Consider the following 21,760-nt stretch of genomic DNA (forward strand, 5'->3'; position numbering starts at 1 on the left):
GAGCGCCGTGTGAGGAGAGGTTGCACCATTTAGGAAGGCTGTGAACGCAGCGATCTGTGTGCGAGGAAATGTAGTGTTGCAAACCCATTCCATTGGAGATCGTGTGACGGAGTCGATGCAACCCATACATCATCGCAAATTGAGGGTCTTTTTTTATGAAAGGGAAATTTCGATGGTATATTCTCCCGAGCATAACAGGGCAATAAAAGGAGGAGAGGGCAACTGAAACCAAAACGGATGTTTTAAGCATGCCTTTGCTTCGTGCATCTTGGTCAAAATAAACGGCCTCTGTGGCACAGTAGCCGAATTATCAACCCGCGGGGAGGGAGCGTGCATCAAATAGTCAACTGTTTTGCATTGTGTGGCTGTTACTGCGTTACAAAATTATTTAACGCTGTCAAAAGGTCGTTCTTGTTTCAGTGCAAAGTGTTTGATTTCATGATGAATAGGGAAACTGTACATAGCGAAAGCAGACTTAACGTTATTGAATTTTTGGAGGGAAGTTAGCCACAAAACCTGTAGCAACTGCAGTAATATATGGATACGGCGGAAGAGAAGGAAAATTCTCAGTGAAAGGTGATTAAAACTTGGGTTGCCCATATATTAAGCTTCATTATGTACGCAAAAACGGGTGTGAGTATTTCACAGGGGTGGTATAACATTTCTGGACGATAGACTGAAGTGCACAGCCATAGAGCCAGACCACGAGCCGCCACTGCTTGGGGGGATGGAGACACCCCTGCTAAAAAGTGTCACAGAATTCTAATAAAATAGTGAACGTCATTAACAGCAACTATGAAAATAAAAGTACAATCATGCGGAATTATTATGTATTAACATACCAACTCACAATAATACATCACTTAAATTGTTAAAATAGCGGGTGACGTAAAACATACTGTGCACTTTCTTTAAACTCCGATATCTTTTCTGTCGTCGACGATCATATATTTCCTAAGACTCTGGTTTTACGGTACTGATCATTCATCTGTCGTGTTCCGACATAATTCTCAGGTTAAAATCAAATTAAACTTTCAATGTAACGTCATGTAATAGCATCACGTCCAGCAAATTCAGAAACCAAATCCACAACCCATTTTCAAATGCTTATTCAGAGCGATTCCTCCACCTGGCCTTCCTCTTCCCATGTGTTTAAATTTCGGTCCCATAAAACTATGTATGTACAGTGCAAACTAAATGTATATAATACTGTCACGTACAGTGGGATCTATGAGTATTACCGTGCAAATTGTACATCACCATGTTCGTCTACTTTATTTGACCCAATAAGAGCTTCAAGAATTAAAAGAAAGCTCAAAACAAACTGTTGACAACTTCTGCACCAGCATACATAAATATCCTTCGCATAAAAACACACAGGATGTAAGAGAAAAAATAATGAAAATAGTCATGGACAATTTGCACGGTAATACTCAAGGATCCCACTGTACATGGACGTCCGCAGGGAGGGGCAAGCAACGTATTTTTTTCCAGGGGGGCAAAGGAGACATTTTTTCCCCCATAATAGTGATGCCCCCTTAAAAAAGCACTATTTCAGTCTGAAATTATCATGTTCCTTCAACGTATTTTTAATAATTAACATAAATTAAAATCACTGTGGCTGAAATGAAATTATGTGTGAAATATATAATTTTCAGGTGGACATTCATTTTTCAGGGGGCGCGCCCCGTCCCTTCCGGACTACCATGGTCACGTATAGGGCAGTATTAATTGTGAACTCCTCCCCCATGAAAGCTTTTCTGTCTCTACAACCAAGCCTCAAATCCAGTGTGCGAATTAACAGGGGATGCCGGGGATTTGCGCTCCACAAAATATTTTATCCCCTGCAAAAAAATAAATTATTTTTATCCCTGCCAAGGATGTTTTTATCCCCCTCAAAGAAAATTGAATTGAAAGCATGTAGTATACCATTTCTACACTATGTAACAAATATAATTGAAAAGTCAATCAAGTTCATTAATGGTGCAGTCACTAAAGATTTCCATGCCGAAAAGTATGCAGCCATGTGTATTAAAGAACGACACCATTCTGTAACAGATAAAACCTCACCAAGCAGAGACAAGAGCGGCCTGTTTTAAGATTTCATGGCATAGTGCTGATATTTTATTATTAAAGTGTTCACAAGAAACTTTTAGGTACGTTAGATGGACGTTAAGTTCGAACTTGACAATAGAAATTTGGTCAAGTTTGGGTTTTCTTAGAATGTAAATATAGGACAAAGTGTTTCTAAATTACGTGTAAATGTTAGAACCATTGTTCTAATTTAGAACCGCAAGGTAATAGTTTGCTTTAATGACCGGTAATATATACAAATTTGCATACCCAAAAAACCTACCTTCCAAAATAATATCACAAACACGGCAGCTCCCCAAAAGCAAGAAGCTTAAAATTCGCACAGTTCTCAATTCTGTGTTGTGAATAAGTTTTCAGACTATCATCATCCGCGAATTGATTACGGCTCATCATTAGCTCTAGCCTAGTTCCTGTGCATTTTACACTCAAGTTTTGAAGTCTCTTCTTTCCCTTTGCTTTATTTTCCACGAATACTAACTCAGTTTCACCCCCTCCCCCCTCATCTGGCTACGCAAATGACCGGCGTCGTTACTCACAATCACAAACTGTTATTTGCATCGTCTCCCTACAAAATTTTAGTTGTAGATTTTTATAACGTACAGTATTCTATCGAATTGCATTTAAATCCTTCCACATATTCGGAATTCCAGTGCTGATATTACGATACTTGACAATTTGCACTTTCTTGACCGTCTTACCCGGTGTCCGATGTTGCAAGTTTTCCATTACCGATGTTACGTTGTGATAACACAACAGTACGTCGTTGCGATTCTCATCTTTTAAAAAACAAAGGTAATGTGTAATATACTGTGCAGCATTTGTTTTTATAATATAACAGAAGAGTAGTCGAATGTGGACAGTAGAAGACAAGAATTTATACGGACGCTATTAATAGTGTCAGAAATCGTAACGTCAGTGTTGGTAGAGTATGCTTGCTATTACAGTTAAACCAGCACTTCTCGCTCGTATTTACATTATTACAATATGAAGTGTAGTTCTGCTTGTTGGAAAACTACTGTTACACATCAAAGTTCCAAGTTTAAGTTTTGTATAATAACGTATGTGAGGTATCTCTCTACTTGTAGATTACCTAGCCTTGCACTTTCAAAATCTTAATTCTACGATACATCATGAACTATATATAGATTTAGTTGTACATTTTAGCATTCCGGTTAATCAGAAAAGTACAGCATGTAAAACAAACATACCACGCAAGTGGTGGTACAGAACATTAAGTTACTGTAGAAAATAGTTCAAAGTATAAACTGAAAATAACATTAAAAATTAAAGTACAATGAGCATGTGATATTTGACTGCCCATAAACATACTATTCTGGGTCTCACTGCAGAACATGGGCTGCTTTTTCCCTCTAAATAGACGAACGAAATTTATATCCCCTGAAAGTACGTACCTTCTACTTCCATTTTCTGGTGTTCCTTTTACGATTACTATTATATTATTGCCCGTAAAAAATGTTTTTCTTACTACTAAAAGCAATGCATTTCTCCATTTGTTCACATCCATATTGTTTACGCACTCAAGTGTTGTGCGATAAGTGAGACCCTTCGTTTCACGGAATTCGAGTTGATTTGTCGCTCCTGATTCCACCCACAGACGCACAGTTTCTTTCATTATTTCAGACGAGGAATGCTTACAAGGTTAAGTTAGGCCTGTTAGGTTGGGTTCCAATAGCATAAATACAATGAAAAATGTTTTTCCTGCTACTAAAAGCAATGCATTTCTCCATTTGTTCCGTGTCCATATTGTTTACGCACAGTTTCTTTCATTATTTCTTCGAGGAATGCCTACAAGGTTAGGTTAGGTTTCATTAGCATAAATACAATGACTAATTATTATTTAGGCTAAGTGAACTAAACCTAGCTACCTAACAACACAGGCATTTTTTGCTTTCACTAGATTTGTGCAGGAATATGCCTTTTCCTTCGCTGCTACGATTTCAATACCGCCGAACCTGGACAGGTTTTTCTGGTTTTTTAAAGAAAACAAAATTTCCGCACTTTAAAACTTACTTTTCCCGATTACTAACTACAAAACGTTACCAAAAAATTATGAACCGCGTACCTCCTAAGCAGCCCATATTCTGCAGTCTTACCCTATTCTGCACATGTAAATAAAAGTCGTTTATAAAATTTCACACATTAAAGTTTTAGTGTTGTGTAATCAAAATTATACATGTAACAAGAAAAAAACATGTCACCAGAAGAATTTTAGGGTTGTATGATACATCCATCCAACCTCAATTTCTGTGAAAAAATTACTATGCCTTTACTTTGATTTTCAGGAAATTTCATTACTTTTGCTATGTAAACGTTTATGGTATTAAAGTGCAGCTTACTATATACTTTCCATTCTGAAGTAGTTGACATTATTAATGCACCATGGTTGGAATTACAATCTGTCCTGCAGCAAGGTTTTTTTACCCTCTGTAAATGCTCAAATTGGTAACAGTTCGTTATATCGGAGACACATTAAAATCGGATATTTTGTGTTTTGCATGGTTCGTACTTACCAATTGTGTATTGCGGAACATAGTTCAAGGTGCCATTATGCTTTTTACACGAAAACAAACACAATTTTTCACATAGAGAGTAGTTTTTGTTATTCCCTTTTCGCTTCCGTAACACATAATATGGCGGGCAGAGGTTGACTAGTGTTGTAGGTATGCAGTGTTTCCAACGTTCACCGAAAAATACCTACTATCGTGTTCGTCACGTGTGCAAATTGTACATTATGCATGGGTAGCTGACGGATAGCCCCATGAACCATTTCCGATAAGGTTAGGTTAGGCAAGCATAGTTTAAAAAAAAGGGGGTTTGAAAACACTGACAGGGAGTTACATCATCAAACGAATGCAGCATCCGGTTCACATAGCGAAAGCAATGGCACTTGTGCGGCGGTGAGATATTTCTCTTGAAAAGTACATGATTTCCCTGTCAAATACATTCCACGATGAAAGAAAATACCTCGACGAACGTTGGAAACCTTAGAGAAACTCATTTCCGTAAGTAGTAAGTAAGTGTCTCCGATATAACGAACTGTTACCCTCAAATTAAATAAATATTTACTTCTGTGAAAGTATATATGTACTATTTCTTTAATAACAACCATATTATCTAATATTTGTGCATTATGGGCCATGAAAAGGAATTTCCATGTGCCCTGAAGGTTTCATAAGACATCATAGAAGCATTAATTCTTCGATGTATATATATCCTCCTCCTGATTTGTAGTAGTTCTAATTGCAGTGGGTAAAAATACTACCTAATAACTAATAGTAAGTCAATATATGAATAGTATAGTATGTAGAGAACCAATTGTACACAATAATAATAATACAACCAATTCCATTCCATTCATTATTGCTCAGTTTCTGAACATTTCCTTTGTACCTTACATATGTGTAAAGTAAAACTACGGCCCAAGTTCCTTTTGGTTTATTGAGATTTCATCATGCTACGAATGCAATTTTAACATGGTTAGATTTAGATTTACTTCTGTTAACACATACTGCGGAGTTTTAGTGATTATTTAAGATTTTGGTCAATACATGGTATCGTAGTTAGGTTAGGCAGGCCAGGTATGGTTCTCTTAGCATTCAAATAAAGTCCCTAAATGCATTCTACTAAGGTTCCGATTAACTTCTACATTCAATCCCACTATTCTACGATATTTACTGTCGCTTGTCAACAGAGAATACTTTGCCTAGGGGAATCATGCATGCTTCTGTAAGGTAATTTTTAGTTTGTTTTGTTTTTTTCGAATCCAGTGTCCATTACTTTAAGGAAGGTTAAAATTTGAAATTCTATGATAATTAGTCTTTCTGCTAGGAGAATTTGAAAAAAAATATCAGAAAACAATCGGAACCGTTACCATTGAATTGAACGTTGGGTTGTATGTGTGGAATATTTTTTACGCACATGCTAATTTTTATTATTTTTTTTCCAATTCAGCAAGCTGTAGAAGAAATGACTGATTTTCTGAGAGGTGAAGACGTACTTAATGTTTTTCATCCAAGTGTACAGCCCTATGTAAAGGAAGTGCTTCGAGATGGCAAAGTTGGTAAGTAAATTCAAATTGTGCTTCATTAGAACCTTACAAATTTAATTGATTGTGCTGTCTAAACCTATTTATGCGTACATATACAGGGGATGGACAAAAATATGAAAACACCTGCAGAAATGCACATTACCTTTATTAATATCGAGTAGGACCACCTTTGGCACATAGAACGGCCTGCAGTCGACGTGGAATGGACAAATACAGGTCGCGTATGGTTGTCAAAGGGATGTTGTACCATTCTTCCTCCAAAGCAGCTGCAAGTTGTTGTAGAGACGATGGTGGTGGGTAGCTGGCTCGCACCTTGGTCTCCAAAACTGACCACAGGGGCTCAATAATATTGAGGTCTGGCGATTGGGGAGGCTATGGCAGATGTAACACTTCATCTTCGTGCTCATCAAACCAGTCCTGGACGATGTGAGCTGTATGAACAGGGGCTCTGTCATCTTGAAACACGGCATCACCATCTCGGAACAAAGTTTGCACCATGGGATGCAGCTGGTCATTCAAAATTGTTAACGTAGTCCCTGGCAGTGACATGTCCATGCAGGGCGATGATGAGTCCGGCAGAATACCAGGAGATGGCTGCCCAAATCATCACTGAACCACCGCCATGATTCACTCTCGGTAACAGACAGTCTGTATTGTACGCTTGTGCTGCTGTTTTCCACACGTACACTCGGCCAGCAGTTGGAAACCATGTAAAGGATGACTCATCTGACCAGATTACAGTCTTCCATTGTCCAGTTTTTATGAGCGTTGCACCACTGTCTCCGTCCAGCAGCATGGTCAACAGTCACGAGTGGTTTGGGAATTGCAGATCTGCCATGAATACCCTGCTTGTGGAGTTCTCTTCTGACTGTTTTGACGCTAACAGGATTTGTAAGCAGTATTCAGCTCAGCAGTGACTTTTGGAGCCATGGTGATCTTCTGCTTGGTCACAATCCTACCCAGTGTGCATCTGTCTCTGTCACACAACACACACTTGCATCCACGCTGGTGCTTCGCTGATGCGGTTTTTCCGGAAGTCTCGTAGGCAGTCATGATCTTCGAGACTGTGCCTCTTGATACACCAAACATTTCCGCTACTTTCCTCACGGACGCTCCCACCATACGCGCACCCACAATTTGCCCTCTTTGAAACTCTGTCAGTTCAGAAATGATTCACGATAAGCTGCACGGACCGGTCGCTGAACTGTAACTGGCCCATCTGTCAGGTTGGCCAGGGTGTATACCTCGCAGGAAGTGCCAGTGACCACAGCGCCACCTACCATTCAGACGCAAATCGTGTTCGAAATGGCTACCTGTTTTATACCAGGCGTTTCCATATTTTTGTCCATCGCCTGTATATATATATTAAATGAACAAATTTACATGCATTACTTATAAAAGATGGCTAGTACTCATAGACAAGTTCTACAGGGAGAAAACAGTAATAATAGAAACAAATTCCATCAGATGACAGATATAGCTATAATTTCATTGCGAGCAACTGATAATGTAGTTAAATAAGGCTATTTTTAAATTGTGATAGAGTTAAGATTAACAATTTGTCCACTGAGAATATAAATGTTCCTTGTCCAATTTTTATTTTTTCCAGGAGAGCCCCTTAAAGTTTGACGTTATATATTTATTGGATCTTTGTCACCATTGTGCTGAAAGTTTGTGTCATTGCAAAGGGTGATATGTTGAAGCATCTCTGAAAAAAAGTAGTTGTTTGGTTAAGTATTTATCCTGTAATTAATTACTGGAATTTCAGATAGAACAATTGCATGCAACACTAACTTGAATTTGAGAGAACACTGCATTTTAGAAATGAGATGGAGATGAAACAAATTCATTATAAATTTGTCATTCAGTAGCTAAGTAAAATAAATAAATTCAATCAATCAACTACTTTGACTCCACTATTATTCAATTCTTTTGTCTGTTAACAACAAAAGTAAGAACCGAAGTCCAATACTACTTCTGAGCAGCTCCCGCAAGTGACTCGGGTTAGAATACAAGTGGTTTAACTCATACTCATTTGCCTCTGTGGTTAGTTGAGGGAAAGTGTAAGAAGATTACATTGGCTGTTGAAGTTTACATTCTCGTGGCCGCTTCCAAATTTTGTAGATGAACCAAAAACTCACTAAATAAAAATATTGGTTGAATGTAGACATTAGACGATAGAAGGCATGAGACAATTGCATCCTAAATAGACCACAGCCAAAATATCTTGATTTGTTTACAATTTGGAGGTAGAACATTTGCATTCTCAATCAACAAATTGTGGGTTTATTGAAAATCATAATCAGATTAGCACCACTTCTTTCAAGTATTTAATGTGGCTGGTATTAATTTGTGTACCACAGGCATTAAATTCCATGGGACCCTTGCATATTAATTCCATAATAACTTCATGTTGTTTGTACCTTATACAATTTTTAATAGTCTGACCAACCTAATAGTTGTGACCTACAACTGAAAAATATGATTATGAAGAATTCAAACAATTAAAAATGTTCTTATTCTTGAAAAGTGCATTTGATGATTTAGGCAAAATGAGGTGCCATGGAATATAGCATGAATAGAAAATGAGGAGGGGGGGGGGGCGGTTGCAGTATGTTAGACTTAATTGTGGTCTAGTGTGCAGAGGGTATAGAAAGGAAAGAGGTTCCAGGTTTGAGTCTCTGCTTGGGCATGGATGTTCCTCTATGAGTTGTCCCCATCATCAAATTAAATCATCATTCATCGTCAATCATCATTATTAGCTTAAGAGGAAGAAAATCGCTGTAAAAGCAAGAAGAATGCATCATTATTTTTATCCTCTTCCAACAGTGTGTCATAATTTCTTCTGGTTTTCAGGTATATGTGCAGGCAACATTAGAATACTAGACATTTTCACGGGAAGGACCACCTTAGAGAGAACGCAGACTGGCGATCGCTTCAAAGTCGTCATTCCGTTTGCTGGTCAGTCCGTCTCGTGGGAAATAGTGTTCAATAGCCATGTGCCGAATTTGCCTCCGGATTTCTGCTTCGACGACAACACATTTCTGGCTGATCCCGAACCAGAAATTCTGGAAGAAAATGTGCCAAGTCTTGCTAATTGGGATTCTGGAGACCCGAAAGCTCTAGTTCACGTCATCAGGGAACTCCTGGACTTATATAGGAAACATCAGGTGAGACAGTTAAGTCAATTTTAGTTTCTTTTCAATTTTTTTTTATAATAGGAGAAAGTTGAGTGGTATTGTCGAGAATTGTGGAGTTTCCCCAGGCCATCTTAGGTTCAGATGTAGCTGCAGTTGTCAATAAATGTGGATTTTGTTGTTTTCTTTTAGGGTTGTAATAGGGATGGACAAAACTGCATAAAATTTTATCCAGATATCTAAGTGTGCTCATTATCTGGATTGTTTTACAGACTATGCATATTCTTTATTCTTCAGTCGGCATCCTACTGTATGGAGCCGGATCCTGTGGTGGAGTGGTTAGCACATCGTGCTGCGATGCCAGGGGTCCTGGGTTCGAATCCCGCTCGGGCATGGTTGTTTGTGAATGTCCATTCATCATTTCATCACTCATCCCCATCTTCACAAATTAGCCAAGAGGCACAAAATGTGAAGTAAAAATAAAATAAATCAATCAATCTACTGTATGGATTCTCTGTTTTATGATTGTCCACATTTTTCTTGCCTAAAACAGATCTCTACATCGTTCAGTTTAATATAAATGCACAAAGTTTCCTGTCGTACCAAAAAGAAAGTAAATAATGTAAAATATTTTTGTGTACAGTTTAAAATATGTATTCTCAATGGTGACCTGACAACCATCTTGTCGACCCTCCTACACTTCTTTCTGAGCTTCCAGAGGAATGGACAGACCAACCAACATGGTTTGATATGTCTGAGGGAGCAAGCATGGAATTCTACATCCAAGCATGCAAACAAGAAAGTTTATCACTGTTGAGGTTATTTTCCAAAGTGGGGTCATTTGTGCAGGGGTATTCTTGAGCCTTTAATTGGTAGGCTAATTATTTATTTAATTTCAAAAGACTAGTATTACCGGAATAACTTATTAAACTTGAAGAAGTAAATAGCAAACCAACACACGGATTAAAGTAAGCATTGAAGCTTTCCTGGCAACGAATGATGAATAAATTATTTTGGGCTATCAACCAGGACATTTCTGGAATGGTTTCAGAGTTTTTGAGAGCCAACATCATGCTCCTCTTCAGGGTAGAAGTGATTGTCTAAATACTCAAATATCTGGAAGATACGCACACACTAAAATAAACTTCAAATGCAATTTTTGTCTTTGAACAATATCTGGGCAATAGCAAAAGCAAATCACATGGAGATTCACATGAATGCTCTAGAAGAACTAAGCAGATCTAATTGTTTGGAACTTGGATTATTATAGCAGTTTTTTTTTTTTTTTTTTTTTTTTTGACAGGAGAGGAAATTTCGAAAATGGCTTTGCGGGCCTCTGTCAAAGATCTAGCCAAACCTTAACACAGTGGGACATGAATCACCTCACGTTGTCTGGTCTTTCAGATCTTAATGTCATGGAGATTTTCCTGTGTTATGTAGATACTCGTACGTACTTGCATGTTATAGTTCTTTCTCTTTTTCGTTTGTGATGCAGATATCCCTGTTGGAAGAATTTTCAAGGCTTCAGTTCGAATACTCTTCGCTAGTGCAGCAGACAAAAGTGAAAGAAGATGACGTTGAAGTCCAGTTGAACCGCAAGGGCAGAAGCAGTCCTGTGAACTTTCTCATCAAACTTCCCATCAACTTCAGCAGACTGCCTCCCGTACTGACTGGCGACAATCCAGGGGAGGATTCTGCGGTTCTGCTAGTTACGTTTTACCATCCAGAAGGGAGCAGAATAACCCCGCAGTTGTACCTGTCTCCTCGGGTGGAGAATGCTCTCGGAGGATCGTCGATGCTTCACATCCCCGCCTTTCCGAGCGGAAGGTGCCTGATGGACTACGTCCCCGTTGTTATAGAACTTCTCCAAAACAAAGTTGAAGCAGTCGCTATAGGCTTTCAAAAGAAGAAAGAGTACATATCTATTTTCCTTAGTCAATTTGGACAAAGTGTTCTGGAATATGATACAAAAACCTTCTCTAAGATTTCCTTTATGTTTGAGTGGCATGACTTTTATTTTATACTGCACATACAACTTCCATTGTACTTTCCTCAAGAGAAACCGATATTTGTGTTCCAATCAATATATCATGCTTCATATGGAAAACCATATTTCACTAAATGTGACGAGTATCCATACAGCCCAAGGTGGAACATGACGGAAATGGCAGAGAGAGCAAATATGTATATCTTAGATTATATAGAAATTTTTCAAAGAAATTCAATTCGAAGCAGCCAGATATAACTTTTGTAATTTTCCTGTCTACTTTTGTAAACAAAAAATTGTGTGCAACATTTTTACTAATAATTCTTTAACAGCACACTGAAAGTCTAATTCGATATGTCTTGTGCATTGTTCTGATTTAATAACAATAAAAATGTATTTTTAATTGAAAGCCATAAGATGGTATCCTACCTTGATTTTTTTTTGTTTGCAAACTGATACTGTACCCTATTACTGTAATTAAACATATTTATAATAAATTTTATTATGCATTAAATTATTTCCGCTTCAACAATAGTTGTAGCATAATTTACATGTTGAAACATGTAGCCTATCATCTTCAAATCAAGAAGACTTATAAATACAGAGAAACTAGTACTCGCGTTATCTGCGAAACTGTTTTTCTTCTTTGTTCCTATTAATTTCAGTGGCCACTGCCACCATCCTCATTGGAATTTGTTGTACTGTTGCTTGGCATGCTTCTATTGTTCGTAGATCTCTGGCTGCCACTAGGTGCGCTGTTGTCAACTGTTCGTCTATTTCTCACGTTGCTCCGTTATGTATTGGGAGGTGTTAGGGGACCACTTACACCCCACAATGTAACACTTCTACCCAAAAGGGGATGGCATTTTCCAGAATGACAATGCACGGTGCCATCGAGGTGGGACTGTAATTGCTTGGCTGGAGGAACATTCCACAGAGATGCAGCATATGAAATGGTCCCCTAACTCTCCTGATCTTAATCCCATAGACCATCTGTGGGATGTTGTGGAACAAGCTCTTTGAACCATGCATCCTGCACAGACATCATGATGCCATCAGGAATATATGGTGTCAGATCCCCGTGGACACAACAGCACATCGTGGAATCCATGCCACGTGCTGTCCAGGCCAGCCACAGAGCCAAAGGTGGACCAACAACAAAGTATTAAGTAGGTGGTCGCAATTCAGTGAACACACTGCATAATAGCATGTTTATGTAATTATCATGAAGTGAAATCTATTTTTTAATGCCAAATTTTGCAACAGAATTAATTGGTGGTTCGATTCTGCATAATTCACAGGATAATAATTCTTATCACAATTAATATGATAAGGTGCAGAAAGTTAGTGTTGAGTGTACATAGATAATGTACAGTCACGGTCACTTCTGGGTTGTAATGACCCTATTGAAGAAGCAGTGAAGCAAGCCATCCATGTCTGACCACCAAGCGCCTTGTGACTAGACAACCCAAACAGCATTGCAATTCTGCGGCTTGTATACCAGTCACGGGTATACATACATCTCTGTAAATTGAGTAGTGATGCCAAAGAGAAATACGAGATGATGATTGTCGATCGTAATGTCTCATGTTCTCGACATGCAATAATACTCGGTCCACGTTATGTTCCATTATTTAATGTTGTTTGGGAACGAACTTGACGGACTGGGTTTATATTTTCACTCCTTGCATTAGAGTAAATTCCATATTTTACAATTATATTAATGCTTTGAACGAAAATAATACCCAGAAAACCATCGAAAACATGTGCACACCACTCTTCTCACACACATGCACGTGAAAACAAACACACAAAGCTAAGTTTTAACTTCCAAGTGAATGTCCAAATAACAGTAAATGGAGAAGCACGATGTGCGAAACATGGGATTTTTCACAGAAAGAATGCGTCTATTTTTGACATACGTGGATTCTATTAATAGACAATGAAACAATTATGAGAGAAATTAAGATGCATTTTCGTCTTCAGGTATTGAGGAAGGAAACAGACTGACTGGAAAAAAGAAAACATGGTGTTATTGATAGAGTGTTGGTTAGCGTACAGAGCTTTCATCAGCGAGGTCTAGGTTCAATCCCCACCAAGGACAATTTTTTTATTCTTTTCTATTAGTGAAGAAGTATGTAATATTGTTTTCTAGGTATTTTGACAAAAGGATACACATCAAATTTGTTCGTTTAATCTGTATTTTCATTCTTCTAATAGGTTCTCTATCACAAGGGGATATAGAGATTCTCTATGTAGGCGATGGATATCTTTTCAATGGTTCCGTAGCTACGATTCTCCAGTCCCTTCCACCCACTTGTCTTATTTATATCAACTCACAAAATACCATGAATCTAACGAAAACACACAGATAGAGTTAGAACAAGAAACACACCTCGCGTTGAAGGTTCCAGACTCGAGTTATGGCTTTTTTGCGAGGGTGATTATTCCTGCATGTCTGTTTATCATCTTTGTCTAAAAAATATTCCTCATTATTGCTGTGATTAACCTAGGAAGAGACCAAAGCGACTAAAACAACAAAAGTACAGAAAATGCAAGACACATCTGCCTAGGCATGTTATTCCCTGGGAATTAGTAATCTGAAAATTAACTTTCGTTTCAGTCGACTACTTGCGAAAGAGTTTTGTGTTGTCTCGTTTGGAGTGTTGGTTATCGTGTCGGGCTAGCATGCACACAACCAGAGTTCGAGCCCTGTAACGTTAACAACGGTAACAGAGTTACTTTTTGCAGTAGGGAAATAGCTAAATTGGACAATTCTGTTCCAGACTATAAAAATAAAATATGTACCTTCTCCGGATGCTACGTGAAAGGATTTTCTTGGAATTGCTGGCAAGGAAACTATTATACTTTGTTGCATGCTAAATTTAGAACATCCACGCTTTACTGTAATTCATTTCTAATTGTATGTGAAAACTCCATTGTTTTTGGTAAACTGCTCCGTTCGTTTGGAATGTTGTCGTCCAGCTAGGAAAACGTCATTGTCGAGGGAATGGATCTTGTTGAACTTGGAATGGATGAGAAAGAAATAGGTGCAAGTGGAATCAATTACACCATATTCAAAATACCGTGGTCAGCATACAAATGATTTTTAATTATAATCGTTCAAGCAAAGCTGACTGTGTTTTCCATCATTTATTAGCAGTAATAATGTAAATATATGAATACATATTATGTACTAGAAACATAAGTAAAACACGGAAGTCTTTATCATTGATTTTGTGTAACGTTTACACAAATCAATGATCATTAACAGTACGTTACTGTTACAGTAACTGTAAAAGTAACTCGGTTACTTTCAAAGTACCAGTAACAATAACTGAGTAACTTTTTTAATGATTGACTGTAACTCAGTTACTTGTAAAAAGTAACTTACGGAACCTGTAAGTTCAAAATAGTGCATACTTCCTGGTACTGTTGTAGTACTTTGCAATCGCTGACACATTGTACTGTGGGTTGTCATTTCACCCTAGATGATTACTAAGAAATTTATGCCTTGAATACTATTTCTACATAATTGCCGTACTTGTTGCTTTATACTATAGAAGTCTTTACAAGTATTTTTACTGTTCCAACCATCCTGTCAGAAGGATATTTTCTGTGGTATGTGGCGAAAAAGCTCCATTTGAAAAAACTTCAATCAGCACAAATGTGTAGTATTAGTTCTTACTTCATAATACATATCCCCATGAGGAGTTGCCAAAAAAGAACTTCCATATTGAGATAAAATGCACAAAAAGAATGTTCTCGAAGATAAATTTGCTAAACTTGGGAATGTTAATAATAATTATATATATAATTATATAATATATAAAATTTTAAAAAATGAAGACTGTTGAAACTAACTTAGATACAGCGGAACCTCAATTTTACGTTATCCAGGAGACCAAGCTGAAAAAACTTAATACGCGGGAAAATGTAAAATCTTCGAAATATTCTAACCAGACCATCAAGATTGAATGCAAATTGAAGGAAAATGTAAAATCGAGGAAATTAAATCGGGGTTCCACTGTAATTATTACTTGCAAATTTTAAATTAATCTATAAATTTGGGAGAGGGCAAGAGCTTCCCTTTGCCCCCGCCAGGCTACGTCTATGCTAAGTGAACATAAATTTTGAATATTGTAACTTGAAACATATTGTACTTCAGGCTTTGTGCTAGATACATAAGCATTTTTAATAAGATTTACTTTTAATGTCATTTTATGCAAATGATTTTTTTATCACCCTGTCTCTTAACCGCCCATCCCAATTTTTTCATCAGGCATTAGTACACACTCCGAGCTACCTACATATAAAATTGGAGGAAAATTGAAAGAGGGGAATTGCATGAAATTCGCTCTTGAAGTTAGTCATTTATTTTTCTAAAAAAATACATAAAACTATATATAAAAATACATGTTTACTGATGCATTCATCTGAAACTTTATTTAAATGAAAGCTTATACTATTCTGAACAAAAGAAAACAAACTTGAAGTTTCTACGGCAAACCCGAGGGAAGATACGATCGTTTATAACCTAATGCGTGTCATTCAAAGTGGAGCCGCATGTGGCGTACAAGGAGATCTTAAAAAGCGCGTAACTTCTGAACCCCTTCACCAATTTTAAAAAAGTTGTCATTTTTGTAATCAGCATCAAAAGTTCTATAAGCATACCGAATTTCATCAAAATCGGGGATGGTGGGTGACATGGCCTGGATGAATTGACGTGGAATGACCCCACTCCCCTCCTAAAAAGTAGACTGTGCTGGACTTTTGGTGCAAGAGTGCAGTCCGCGGTTATGAGGGATGGCGTCTCGTCTTTGCGGTTCGCGCGCGTCACTCAAAAAAACTTGGAAAATGTACAGATTCGAGCAGTTGACATTATTGATATTTTGTTAGTGAAATGCAGAAGAGAATAGCAGGTTCGAGCCCAAAAAGGAACTTGAAAGGTGAACTCGCAGCCTGGAAGAAGGGAAGAGTTGCAGCATAACCGGATCGGATCATGGAAATGTGGCTTCTACAGACTGAGGTGGAATGATCAGGTAGTGCAATTCAGAAATTGAGAAGATACGTCAACAGTGATTTTGTTAGTGCAAAGTGAGCCTTGTTTAAGTGTTGAGAGCTCTCAAGTATGTGATTTATGTCTTACTAGTGTCAGTCATTATAACGTAGAAAGTACAGCTAGCTAAAACCATGAGTAATATTTTCCAATGTCTTATATTTATTTTATTTTGTGTTCTTTGAAACTTCGCCTAGACAATCAGGGCATTCTCTGTAAATTCCTGTATCTGGACTTTCCGGTGTAAATCAGGTGAAGGAGACTTACCAAGGGCCTGCTCATAGTTGTGTAACATAAATTAGAAATTGAGAAATAAAAGTTTGTAAAAGGTTATTTCTATCTTTGATTTACTCAGTTAATCAGGTTTTGTGAAAAGCAGAAAATCCTGCTTGTATCTTGAACAAAAGCAGGCAAACGCATTAGTAAGCAAAATACAACTTTTTATGTATACGAGATTTGTTCAAAAAGTATCAGACTTTAATTTTTTTTGGCATAAACAAATGTAGTTAGGGAGCCGTGGATTGATGCACCTATGCAGGTGATCCTAATTGCCTTTTTTTCTTTTTTTCGAGCCTGCAGAAGCAGTCACTCGCCGGCAGACCGCCGATGAGTGAGGAGGTGTAAGTGAGCATCGTCGGAATTTCGTTTTTGAAAATATTTGTCTGAAAAACTTGAACAACGCTACTGCATTAAATTTTGTGTCAAGCTTGGAGAATCCCAAGCGGAAACAATCCGCAAGATTCGACAGGCCTTCGGGGACGATGCAATGGGCACCACACAGATAAAGGAGAGATAAAGGAGTGGTACAACTGCTTCAAAGATGGCCACACGTCAGTGGAGAGTGAAGCACGTTCTGGTAGGCCCTCAACATCCAGAATTGAGATTGTCATTGCCCAAGTGAGGACCCTGGTGATGCAGCATCATCGAATCACGATCAGAGAACTTTCAGACGAGGTGGGCATCAGCATTGGATCCATTCATTCGAGTTTGACTAATGATTTGGGCCTGAGGAGAATCTCAGCGAAGTTCATGGCGAAGCTGCTAACAATCGAGCAGAAGAAACTCTGCTTGGAATCAGTGATACAGACTTTCCTGGCCAAACACAGCACACCTGTGCCTTGTCAGGCTCCCTACTTTCCCGACATGGCTCCATGTGATTTCTGGCTTTTCCACAAGCTGAAAATGCCCCTGAAAGGAGCCAGATTTCAGTCCAGAGAAGACATCATGCAAGATGCGACGGACCAGCTGCATGCAATCCCAAGAGAGGCATTCCAGCACTGCTTCCAACAGTGGGAGAACCATTGGGAGAAGTGTGTGGCAGCCCAAGGGGACTACACTTTGAAGGATATTAATGTAAGATTGTGATATCTGAATACACAATTTTTTGATTAATAAAAGTCTGATACTTTTTGAACAAACCTGTACACTGTATATCTGTTAAAAACTTATTCTCTCTTGTAGTCTACAGTTGTTACAAGCATAAAAAAAACAGTTTTTTGTTGTGACATTTCAGGAGAACCCACACTCCATACATCAGACATTTATTTTTAGTTTGATTAAGGATACAGTTATGGGCTAGGAAGTTGATAACAAATCATCTCTTTTTCTGGGCTTTGAAGACAATGCTAAACCTGATAGTAGTCCGTTCCACTTCGGTTAGAACCAGAAAGCATTGTTTTTATTTTGCATTTTCCTGCCTTTTTTGTTTTTAGGTCATTTTTCAGTATTTTTTGTTGTCTTTAATCCATTTTTTATCATTCTTGAAGTCTCTTTCTCCTTCCTAGTTGTTTCATGAATTTTAAATGCACTTGCTAGCATAACTTACATATTTAAATTTTCCAAAGCAAGTACGCCATCAATCGTAAATATGATAAATGTAAAAGCACAAACAAATATGATACATTCGCCTCACAAGGTATCCTCTGCACCTAGCCTGTAAGCCAACTATACGGCCACGAAGATGGCGGAATCTGTGTGATAGAACTCTGGACCTAATAAGAGCTTGCAATCTCATGTAGCCTACTCGCATTCTCTGGTATCTTTTCTTCTGGGCATATCCTCGCCAGTACTTCTGTATAATGCAGGCTGCCACTTTCATTCTCAGGAACCTTCTTCTGTAAACCCATCCACGGATTGAGCGCTGTAGTATTAATATTTTTCTCGTGAGAACTCTGTCCCTCTCCTGTTCCAAGAACAAGTCATGTGCATCCTTTAGAAAAACTTTTGTGTGTCCAAGTTGGTAGTCTGACTTTCCAAGCACTGCATGGCATATTCTGGCAGTAGCTGATCGACAGTCAGTCTTATGGGCAGGTGGAACACCAGGTATGAGAAACCTGTATCTTTCCACAAATTCCTTGAAACTATGGCGGATAGGATAACCAGCTCTTCTAATCCTGATTGTCTCCATCATTCCGGAATACCTCAGCTGTCTGCAACATAGCTCCCTGTCGAACATCATTGGCTTCTTATATTCATTTGGCTTGATGCATCTTATGAAGAATGGCTGACAACTGCTAAGGGTTTTCATAAGAGAATCTAAAGATTTCTTGAACTGTGTTGACAATGTCGGTGCCTTCTTCCTAGTTTCTGAGCCCATCCCAATGTCCTCAGCAAACAAAAGCTGAAGAAACTTGTTACTTGAGATGTGGATTAGTTGCAGAAGATCAGCACTGAATGTATCTCTATTCTTCTCCAAGAAACCTCGTGTATCATAGAACACAACTCCTGCAAAGTGGTTCAAACCAAATGACGTGTTAATATCAGATTTCGGCTTTAAGTAATTTCTATGGCTGCCATGGGTTTTGTGTAATTTAGCCAACATGGTCTGATCAGTTCCCTTTGGAAATTTTGATTCTTCATCAATGAGGGCCATGATGTTCAATTGTTTAATTGCTATCAAATCAAGAGCATCCTGGTTGTCCACGAACTCTATGTGTTGCCAATTTATTCCTTCCAAGTTATACTCTTCCTGTTCAAGCTTGAAGATATGCTGGACAAAAAACTGCTGGAGATTTTCATTTGCGTAATTGATGCAAAATTGTTCAAAACTATTTGTATGGAAGTTTTCAAACCCAAAAATATCTAGAACACCAATAGCACTTCTTGCTGTAGCCTTAGGTTTGTAGATGGCATTGTTTATTTTGTTGACTATCAATATGAACAATCTTCCATAGATTCCTTTTACGAAAGCATCTCTTACGTCCACTGACTGCTCTCTAGAGAGCATTGATACAACTGTCTCTCCGTGAGCAAAGATTGTTTTGCTTGTTAGTGCATCAATCAAGGCCTGTTTTGGAACATCTAGTAAATTTGCTACTCTTTGAACATTAGAATGGTCTGGAATCTCCGTCGCATCTAAATTATCTATCATAGCTGCTTTGTATTTAATATTTCCCATGTGTAATAATGCTGCAAGCAACTTGAGAATTTCCCATATCTCAAGATCGGAAAACATAAGAACCTTCATTGCTGACCGAATATCAGCAAATTCCGCTGAATCATCACGTCCTTCACATGTTACACTCCCACCCCCTGTAAGATATCTGTACTGGGAAGCATCCCCCAAGTCAAGTTTCTGTTATTTTAACTGAAATCTTTGACAATGGAATTAATTTTAGTAAATTTACTTTTCTTCCAGCAAACTTAAAATACTTTCAGTGAAGCATACTTTTGAGTTCCCCTTGTTGGCCACTATTATCGCTTTAATCTGCGATTTTAAAGTAAAATTAGCCACAATAAAAAAAAAATATAATCTCATGCACACAAAACAAAAGTGTATTTTCAGATGCTGATTGACTACAGTATCATGCATATATAACAGTTGGGCTCAAAAGTTCGTAGGCTAACATAGTAAAAAATATTTTTTTTGACAAAATTCGATTTTATTATTCAATATAGTTGCCTTTGAGGGCAATACAACGATTATAGCGGTCATACAATTTTTCGATGCCATTTTTATAGTACAATTTCTCTTTAGCCTCAACATAGGCCTCAGTTTCGGCGATTACCTCTTCATCAGTGCTAAATTTCTTTCCAGCGAGCATTCTTTTAAGGTCTGCAAACAGGAAAAAGTCACTGGGGGCCAGATCTGGAGAATATGGTGGATGGGGAAGCAATTCGTAGTCTAATTCATATAATTTTGCCATCGTTTTCATTGATTTGTGACACGGTGCATTGTCTTGTTGAAACAGCACTTTTTTCTTCTTCAAATGGGGCCGTTTTTTCGTGATTTCATCCTTTAAACGCTCCAACAACGCTATGTAATAATCTCAGCTATCTCGATCAACTTCACTTTACGATCATTTAAAATTATTTTGTGGACTTTTTTGATGTTTTCGTCGGTAACAGCATCGGTTGGGGCGTCCACTGCGTGCATCATCTTCGATGCTCATTTCGCCTCGTTTAAATTTAGCAAACCACTTCTCAACGGTTGATTTTCCTGGTGCAGAGTCCGAATAATGTTTATCAAGCCAAGCCTTGGCTTCAACAGTATTTTTTTTCGCCAAAAAGCAATGCTTTATTAACACACGAAATTATTTTTTATCCATTTTTTCACAATAACAAAAGCTGCTTCACTCACAATGCTATATCTCACGAACTAATTATCCGGCAGCTGTGAAATTTATACACGTATCTTTTGAAGGTTAGTACTAAGTAAAAATCACATGGATTTAATTCTAGTAACGCCATCTATGAGTCAGCCTACGAACTTTTCAGCCCAACTGTTATATCATATATTATTCAACTAGTGTCTTGTAATTTATAAAAAAATCAAGTTTTCATTTTAAGGGTGCAAATTATTTTTAGGTCATTTTTTAATAATTTTAAGGTCATTCTATGTCATTTTTTTAGATTTTTTAGGTCAACAACTTCCGAGCCCTAGGTATAATAATGGTAATGTTTGTAGACTACAAGAGAAATACCGTATTTGCTGGCATACACATTTTTGAGGAAAAATCTTTAACACTGAATTATAATGAAAATATAGTAACGGGTGTCCGGGCTTCAGGTAAACAGAAAGAACATACTATAATATTCGAATGAATTGATAGAAATGTGCAAGCAAATACTCATTCGATAGGAAATATCTTCAAGATTTTATAGCCAACATGGCAACACTGCAACTGCCATGCTGCATGACGGGAAATCGCAAAATCGTTAGGTATCAGAGCATGCTTGCTTGCTTTGTTATTCATGATGTGGACCCCGCAGCGGAAAGTGCAGTGCGTGCTTTGGCTAGTTGAATTGAAATCCGTTACACGTGTTAAGCGGCGTGTCAGAATGGAATGGAATGTGAATCCTCCCACGCGCAAAACCAGTTATGAGTGGGACAAGACTCGAAAGGAAACCAGCAGTTTGCTGTCTCAGGCAGGGAAGTATCCGAAGAAGCTTATAACTGAAGAGACTGTTGAACA

At 38.0% G+C, this 21,760-nt stretch overlaps 1 protein-coding gene and 1 pseudogene across 1 annotated transcript; one reads left to right on the forward strand and one right to left on the reverse strand.

Moving 5' to 3' along the window:
• Positions 1-2,992: 2,992 nt before the first annotated feature.
• Positions 2,993-11,789, forward strand: LOC146003655 (BRISC and BRCA1-A complex member 2-like). Its single transcript, XM_083142006.1, has 4 exons — positions 2,993-3,011; positions 6,067-6,175; positions 9,020-9,333; positions 10,796-11,789. The coding sequence occupies exons 2-4, from the start codon at positions 6,082-6,084 to the stop codon at positions 11,543-11,545; spliced, it is 1,158 nt and encodes a 385-aa protein (XP_082998132.1). The 5' UTR covers positions 2,993-3,011; positions 6,067-6,081; the 3' UTR covers positions 11,546-11,789.
• A 6,412-nt stretch (positions 11,790-18,201) lies between these two features.
• On the reverse strand, positions 18,202-19,923 carry LOC146003496 (myosin-VIIa pseudogene; annotated as a pseudogene).
• Between the last annotated feature and the right edge of the window lie 1,837 nt (positions 19,924-21,760).

The sequence above is a fragment of the Lepisma saccharinum genome, chromosome 20 (genome assembly GCF_977018435.1).
Source record: "Lepisma saccharinum chromosome 20, izLepSacc3.1, whole genome shotgun sequence".
Taxonomy (NCBI): Eukaryota; Metazoa; Arthropoda; class Insecta; order Zygentoma; family Lepismatidae; genus Lepisma; species Lepisma saccharinum.